The following is a 9152-nucleotide window of genomic DNA, read 5'->3' on the forward strand; positions in this document are numbered from 1 at the left end:
AAGAGACAACATTGCCATCTTCAGGTCCCACTGTTGATGGTAATGTAGACACAAAGAAATAAACACATCTGCAGTACACAATACACATTTTCAGGGCATATGTGATCATACAGAATCCCAATGAAGGAATCATTGCTTCTGAGTTCTGAAAATACAGTATCTACCCCTCTGTCATGTAGTTATTTAACTTGCTTTAATTGCTTGTCTTTCCTTGCTCTTTAAATGCTTTCATTTTTATTCCTTTACTTTCTGTCCATCTCTTATATATCTAAGTCGCACTTTCTTGCCTGTTTGTATGAGATGAGACAATATACATTAATCTCTGTTAACAGACCATCAATTAGACCACAGTATCGGTATCTTTTGAAAAGCTCTGGGCTTTACATCATAATGACATCATGGATTACAAAGATAATTTAGTGTTCTCTATTTTCTATTTTCAAGTTGATTGATGATTTGTTTCTGTTTGTCTCAGCTGACTTTGGCCCAAGTGATAATTTCAACAGGTGCTACAAAGTATTAGTACCAGCTTCCAAATGTTGCTTCCAAACATGGCTCTTGCAAAGTTTTCAATTGTGTTAAGATTAAACATTTCTCTTTAATGTATCTCTTCCACTCAGAGTTCATGTGGATTTAGCAGATGAAATCAGTAAAGCATTGTAGCTTTTCTCTGGAGTCGATCAGTTTCATGAGATGCGCAGGCGGTCGTCATGGCTTATACACTCCTCATCTGCTCCTACAGTTCTCTGTGTGGGAGCAATGTTTTTCCTTCCTCAAGACCTCATACCGCAAAAACAACCTCCCACCCCCACCCCATGTTCCAGCGACAATTTCAAAACTCTCTATTATTCTGATTAAGCCACTTCCTTTGGTCCTTTATGACGCTATTAATAAAAGCTGCTTTACAGAATGATTGAATAGGGCTGACAGCGTATATCATTACCATTTAATTAATTACTTGTCAATCCCACCTTGTGATGATTAAAAAGGATATCATTTGGTGTTTCACTCTTTTTCATTTGGAAATGACAGTCTGCCACTCATTTTTTCCAATAAATCCTAATTCTGATGAATTCCCAACGGGGCGAAGTTAAGACATGATTAATAGCATGCATGACTGAAAAAAAAAAAAAAAAAGCTAGAGAGCAGTATGTAGTCAGGACTGCATTGCTTGTGAATCATAATGGCGTAAGTTGGGGAGAGAGGTCCACATGACTCTATAAACATATCTATATAATATATATGACCTTAAAACTAACACATTTTCACCATATATTCATTTGAGGGTCACTATGTAACACCATGGTACATGTAGAATAATTGACATATGTACAGCACTAATTTCATCAGTACAAAAGCAGAGTCATGCTATTCTCACCATTCTGCTGCTCTGAGACATAGAGGAACTTAGAAACAAAGGCCTCTGTCTTGGTTCTGGCAGCAACACGGACAATCAGCTGTTAGTTGAGTCAACACAACAAAAACAAATTTCAGCCTCACTGAAAAAATATTTTGCTGCTTTAGCTACTCTTCCTGCCACACGGCCACACACTTTTCATCTCTCACTCTGCGTCATCGACCATTTTCAAGCAACCTTCCTTCACCTCTCGAGCTGAAATCCAGGAGCTGTATCTGTACCATGTCAGCACAGAAATACAGCCTGCCTTTCAGCCTGGCCAGCATGCATTTTGAGTCCATCCAGTGGGGATTTAGGAGTCGTAGAATCCATAGAGAAGCCATGTAATCCTTGTATTGAACTCAAAAATCACAAAAAAATTGAGTTACAGGGTTCTCACATGATATCAGTGATATACTCTACCTGTCCGCCTCTCATTTCTGCCACCCTGCCTCATCGCGCAACCTGTCCACGCTCTGCTACACCTGCCTGTCTATATGTCTGCGTGTACTGTATGCATGAGTGCACGCCTTCTTGGCATGTGTGAGTGATCTGATATGCACACATGCTTGTTTTGTGTGTGTCGAATCTCTGTCAAAGTCGTCATACAGCAAATCCATCTGTCGTACTGACGGTAACTTCTGATGCACCCACCTCAAGTGTGCATTAATTACCGGGCTTCACATCCCTTCACCACCCACCAAATAAGAGCGCTGATTTATAACAGCTTGATGACGGACGTGGAGAAAGAGAGAAACACAGAGGAAATAGGGGGTGGTGAGAGAAGAAAACAAACAGCCAGATAGAGGGTGGAAGAGAGAGCGTGTGATAGAAGGGTAAGAGGTAAATGGATGAATAAGAGAAAAAAGGAAGACAGTGATAAAGAGCGAAGAGAGAAGTGTGAAAGGCAGCGACAGATGGAGGCAGAAACAAAGAAAAGTGCCTGCGAGTCCACCCTCCCCAAATTGATTCTGACTGTCGGCCAGGGCGCCTGATGGATATCTGAGCCTTGATTGGAATTTACATGCCAGACACATCCCTCCTCCTTCCATCCCCAGCACACCCAATAACCCACTGCGCTCTCAACCTGCTTTGAGTGATAAGTGCTGGCATATTTAGCCCCAACAATGGCACTCTGCAGAGTTTCTGAGGCCCGGAGAATGATGCATTGTTTATGAGAGGGAGTATCGTTTCAACAGTTGATTAATGGCGAGGAAGCTATCGTCAGCTGCCATCGCACCGCGGGGGCACGTCAGGCCCAAATTGGATGAGTGCAAGGCAAGAGGAAAGGTGCTCAGTTGCTAGACGGAGTGGAACTATCACATCAAGATATTTCGTTTTGGCACAGTGTTTACTTTGCAAGCCTGCACACCTCCAGAAAATGGGAACTTTCAACAGCAGCAGCAGCCCTGGGGATTCACTGTCATTTTCCAGCTCTAGACATCAATAAAAGTAAACAGACAACATTACTTCATAATCTGAGGCTCCAAATGGAATATGACCTGAATATAAAACACTCTTGTAAATATTTCAGAAGAAGAAGGATATTGGGGTGATATTGAAACTGGATTTTCTTTTGAAAGCTACGACAAATAATAAGTTCTTTTCCTGGCTTTCCTTACATTTACCTTCATGTTTTGGTAATGCAACTACCCAGCTATTCACAACAGCCCTCATCCCATGCATTCACTCTCAACCCTCTTCTGTGTCCCAGTTGGGGAAGCACTAAATTCATTTATTTATTTGATTTAGAAGTTTCTCCATAGGCAACTTATCAAATACTTCATTCAATACTCTCTGAAAGTGCATTAACCATGCAGCATCTTGTGCTCATTCATCAGTCCCTAGTGCTGAATCAAGGTACACAGGCTTCATAAATATCCATCAAAGGAATGTAACATTTAGAAGGACCTATTGGCAAAAACTGAATAATGCAATGTTTCCATTAGTGTATAACCACCCGAAAATAAGAATTGTTATGTTATTGTTACCTTAGAATGAGCCTTTTATATCTACAGATGTTGAACTGCCATGTTTCTACAGTAGCCAAGAATGTACAAACCAAACACTGACTCTATATAGGGCTGTTTGCATTCTTTGCAGGTTTTGCAGTCATCATAGTTTCTCCTTTGCTCTTGGAAAGGGAAGACGAAGCGAGGGAGTTGCAATCTGCAACTACACCCCTGGATTCCACTAAATCCTACACACTGGTCATTTAACAGTCATGACTTGTGCCATCAGCAAAATCACGGAATACAGATACTGAAACTGATTTTTAATGCAGAAGACGTTGAACATGGGAGTTTATTTTTAGCCTTGAGATCAATATGGAAGACAGAATAATATCAACCAAAGTTCCATACTTCCAGACAGTTCTGACAGCTAAAAAGTTTTGAGAAAGGTCTGTGGACCCTATGTTGAGATCATTTTGTCACACTTAAGGAAGATATTTGGTTAGCCAGTCCATGTGTTGATGTTAGCCATGGTCAACAAGAGTCTCGCAGTACTTACCTATGTTGCCTGTGCGTATGTGCAGCCGGCCCCTGACGATGGTGTGGACCGTCATGGGGCTGAAGGCTGACTGTTGACCTAAATCTGCGCTCGTCTGCAGGGTGTCCTCTCCGACGTAATCAGTGGTCAGCACCTCCACCTCATGAAGGGCCTGCACTGCCGATTTACCCTGACGCAACATGTACTGGATGCAAAATATGGTGTAAGAAAAAGAAATGAGACGCATCTATTCACAAGCACAAATGTAGTGATCATGACAAAGGGGGAAAATGACTAAAGGAAGATTTGCAACAAAATGAAAGCATATATACGCTAGGAATGGTTGGGGAGTTTGAGTCATTGCTAAATGAATATGGTCAAGTTCAAAACAGCTCTGCCCAATTTTAAACCACTCCCTTAATTTTTTTCTCATAAACAAATCAATTCCACATCAGGGCTGGCAAAATAGTTTCTGTCCAATCAATGAATAGCAGAGCTTAAAAAAACAAAACAAAATTGAAAAGCCTTTAGTCTTTGGTTCGCTTGTCTTTAGAAGTTAAAATAGAAAAACTGCTTGGGTCGAATTCTTGAACACAGAGTACACGGAGCAGCGCTAAATAGTACTTTGGTTGTACTATTTGTTCAATACAGAGTCGGCCTCACTCTGGCACTTTTTTTTTTTTACAGATTTTAAACTCATATACCACTTTCCTCACAATCACATTTCACGAATCACATTGTCTTGTGTTTATGTTTATGTTTATAAATCTCACAAAATAAGCTCTGTGCAAGCTTTGTACTTGTTCCAGCAGACATAGAGTAAAACCATTTATTTAACAACGATGATGACATGTCTGTATTGTGTTTTCGAGCAAACCTGGTTAATATGGAGTGAAGTGTTTTTGTATTTGACATTCTATTATCAGTAGCAGTTTTCTCTGCAACGCCTGGTTCACTCTATTAAATGTGTTAAAACAATCTGCAAACGCTGCATGAATCCATGACAGATGCACTGCGTTGTGATGAAGGTGTGTCAGAAGTTGACAATGCATGTGTAAACAGAATGCGTTTTTTTTTTTTTGATGCTCAACTCAAGTTCTTGGGGTGGGAATCAGAGTTTTTGTTGTAATACTGCAACTAATAATCACAAATGATGACTTCCATCCCAGTTCATTTGAATCATAGGTCAACCTCAGTCTCCTACCTTGAGCTCGATAGCAGTAGAACCTATGAGGAGCAATGAGTCGCTGTCCCAGATGTCGATGTGCAGGGTGTGGAGGGCCAGGTAGCGCAAGAACCATCGTTTCTCTCCTGGCCTCAGGAAACCCTCATCTACTCTGAACTGCACCTGTAGGCCCGGAGAGCCTGGACAAGGAGAGAGGAGACATCACCAAGGAGGAAAAAACACATACACGGTTCAGAAATTTGAAGGGTCATGAGCACTACACTGTTAATCTAATATAAATGTGAAGACCTTGAGCACTGGGAGTACAGAGACAGAACAACAAAAAAATGTCCACATCTTTAATGGACTGCAATATAACACCATCCTTTGCTGGCATTTTGCTGTGTTTCTTGCAGCAGCACTGGCACCAACTGTCAGTCAGAGGCATAGCATTAAACTGTTGGCAGGGACATGAAGGCCGCTTCACCCACATCCTAGCATGCATGCATAAGATACAAACAAAACGGGAACCAGCTCATTAAATCACTACTAAATAGCACTACTAGTGGTCAAAAACTGCAGTGTACCTGACAAGCGCGCTTGTATTGGTTGTCGACTTGCAGGAATAACAACTCCTACATTGGCATATTTCTTTGATTGTTTTATCAGGATTGGTTTGGGCGAGAATCTCAGAGCCCAAGCTCGGATGTAGAGATAAAAAAAATATTATGAATTAATCAATAAGTTTGAAAAGAAGAAGAAAAATAACAATTATGTTGATCAATGATACATCAACTGTGGAGATTTTCTGCTTTTCTTTGTTTTATCCAATACCAAACTGAATATGTTGAGATAGTCCAGCCAAACTGTTTTGATACAGTGGTAATTTATTCTTTGTATACTGTACTTTACAGTCTCAAAAACTGAAGTGTACAGTGTATTTATGTCTCCTCTGTCAACAAAAAATGTAAAGATGCACAACCTGGTCATCTATCTGATCATTATTTTATCCTTTCCATCAATCCAGATGGTTTTAAATTCATGAGCAGGAGCCATAATATCTGTAACCAGCTGTCAACCTTGTGGACTAGTGCAGCAGCCATCTACTGGGAGTCATTAGGTCTGATGATTGCACTGCATGGGAGTACAATAACCAGGGAGTATGAGGCCATTTCACAAAATCAGAAGCACCCCAGGGTTCTCATAATTCAAGGTGATAACAGCGCCTAACACACTAAAAACCTCAAGAGTGATTTTATGAACAGCAGGATCAAATCATGGCTTTAATCAGCACATCAACAATCAACACTTTCAGGGCCTTTAAGAGGAGTGGATTTCCCTCTTCATAACTCAGAAGAAAAAAGGTTATTTTGTCTACTCCTGCAAGGTGACACACTGGGACCACCACACCAGCTGGAAAAAGATTTGCTTAAATAAATTATGAGTAAAAGCCTGGACTCATTTTGAGAATGTAAAACGAGTGCCCTGTGATTCTCTGATGACGGCTCCGCAATGTACCGACTTGAAATCTGACTCATCCTCCAACTCTTAGCAGATCAAATGAAACTGACCCCATCAGTGATCCAACTCAGCTGGTGAGTGGGTACAATGTACAGTCAGCTGCAGCCCGAACCCAACCTGCAGCAGCGTGTCAATGCTACCGTGTGTGAGTGTGTATTAAAGGCGTAAGTGTGGGCCTGTGTGCCAACTTGACTCCCAGAATTCTCTCCCACAGCCTCCCTCCAACTCCGCATCAAAGCCCCCACGCTGTCTTTATTCCCATAAGCTGAACGTGCAGAGATGCAGCTGGCTGGATAGAAGTGGAGTAATGAGGACCTTTGGTGACAGCCCTGCTGTGTTAAAGAGACCGGCAAGCCCCTCTGACTCTCTCCACATGACCTGATAGAAAACTCTATTCTTTTTTTAAATACACACACGTATTCTCACATTATGAGTGTGTGTGTGTGTGTTAGTGTGTTACTGGTTCTGGTCTGGGGTTCACAGACAAGTGATGTTGTCTGTCTCTCCGAGATGCAGTTGAAAGCATATACCTTGGTAACGTTCTGTTTTCTTCTTATTAAGGTAGAAAAGCCTTCGAAACAACATTTAGACCATCATGAGACACTAACCCTCTGCAGTGAAAGGCAAATAAAATTAATCTGAGTGGATTGCAGCTGCTTAAAGCGAGTTGAGGCAGTAAAGGTTTCACAGACTGCTGAGTAAAATCCACCCACACTGGAATGTTTTTTTCGGATCAGGTATCCAAGATGAAAAAAAAACAAAGCATAATTTTGACAACATGACTAGAGGAACCTCCATTTTATCGAAAGTAGACAGCAGTGACAACAATAGAAGAAACTTGTTTGACGCACAAAGACCAAAGCAGCTTTTATATTTCTGTGCTGCTTAAGAACTCCTTTTCCTTAAACCTAACCTACCCAGACTAACTTCACCTCCCCCTCTCCTTCCCCTCTCCCCAACCACCCGCCAACTCTCTCCGCTTGGACCATTAATTCTCCCAGCATGCTCTGGGCTTGTGTGCAACGGACGGGTGGCAATGAGAGCACAGAGGGAGAGCGGGAGAGGGAGAGAGAAAGAGAGAATGCACTGTGTGTTTGTGCTCACAAGCGGAGAAGAGCTGACAGATCTGGCCCAAGGGTTGTACAGGGTTGTGTGCGTGTGTGCAGCTAGGTCTGCAGACGAGGAGCGGACCCCCCCCACACACACCCTAACCTGAGTGGCCTGCCGGGGATCAACAACTCTCAACAACGCTGTGAAGGCTGTTGGCAAAAAAAACAATGAGGATGCACAGGGTGTACAGATAGATGTAGAGACTGACGCAAACCAGAGCACTGCTGTAGACCAAGGCTACATTTACCAATATATCCGCAGGAAAACATGGTGGCCACTTAGGATTTCTCACTGCAGTGTCAGGGATATGATACATGTCATTAAAAGCAGCTAAAAGTTTTAATCCACAACATCACAGTTACATTATTCATTACCTAAAGCAAGCTGCCTTCATACTACACCAAACACATGCTCTATATTTATCAAGACAACTATTTCAAATCCAGCATTGTTCACATCTATGTTTACTTTCAAGCAGTCTTCTTTTTCCCTGCTTTTGTCGGTGCATGGCAGCAAATGTTTGCACACTACTGCCACCTGTAGATCAGTGGAAAAGTTAGAAACCATTGTCAGGGATGTGTATCACATTCACATATGCACAACATAAACAAAACAGGGACTCACCCATAGAAAAACAGCTCCACAGTGCTACCAGATTTTTTTAAAAACTCCAAAGGAAACCTTTCATTTTCAGGTTGTAGCTACAGATGCTGGATGTTAATTAGACTGCCACTAAAAACTGTGGTGTTTCTGACAACTGTATATTTAACTCTAGTTAAAGGATTTGCATTCGAAAGCAGATTTGATATTGGATTCAATGTGATGCTCTTGTATTCTACCGAACCTCAACCAAGTTCATATTACACAGTAATCCTAACAAAGTTTTGACTATGCAGTGTATTTGATTCACACTGGACAAGTGAAAAAGTCCACAATGCAATGCTCAAATAAAACAAAAAAGCTGCTCACAGCTGCAAAAAATAAAATGGTAAATGGTAGTCAAACAGCCTGAGGAATATCCCAGTCAATCAAGAATTTTTTTTTATTTTTTTACACTATTACTATGTGAAGTTTCTCCAATTTTAAATTATTCTTAGGACACTGAACTGTACGGCTGACCAAAATGGCAAAGGCCCTGTACACCCACACAGTCGATTAGACTACAAGTTGTACTACAGGAGTTTTCTGAGGTCACTAAACTCCATGTTGCTGGTAGACTGAGCTACCACACAAACCCAACACAGAAACACTGCATAGACATAGGTTTACTGCATCCATTGGTAGCCATTTAGAGCTAACGCCTGTTAGCTGGTACTTTGTTTGTGACACAAAGCAAAAACTGGCTTTATGTTCAATATAAGTAGACCTTTTTCGCAGCAGCCACTTTGACGTGAAACAGTAGGGTAAACACAGGTGTTTGAGCCATCATGCAAAATAGCAGTCCCCTGACTCTGTTTGACCTGAATGGGA

The 9152-nt window shown here is 41.5% G+C and overlaps 1 protein-coding gene across 1 annotated transcript in view; it reads right to left on the reverse strand.

Annotated features, from left to right (window-relative positions):
* Window positions 1-9152, reverse strand: part of nphp4 (nephronophthisis 4) — a gene marked incomplete in the record, with an annotated part of 148332 nt that overhangs the window by 30048 nt on the left and 109132 nt on the right. Inside the window, 2 exon segments of the mRNA XM_035655832.1 lie at window positions 3908-4091; window positions 5091-5251. Of these exon segments, the coding sequence (XP_035511725.1) occupies window positions 3908-4091; window positions 5091-5251 (345 nt within the window).

Source organism: Morone saxatilis, unplaced genomic scaffold (assembly GCF_004916995.1).
Source record: "Morone saxatilis isolate NCDOM2014 unplaced genomic scaffold, NCSU_SB_2.0 Contig15, whole genome shotgun sequence".
In the NCBI taxonomy this organism is placed as follows: Eukaryota; Metazoa; Chordata; class Actinopteri; family Moronidae; genus Morone; species Morone saxatilis.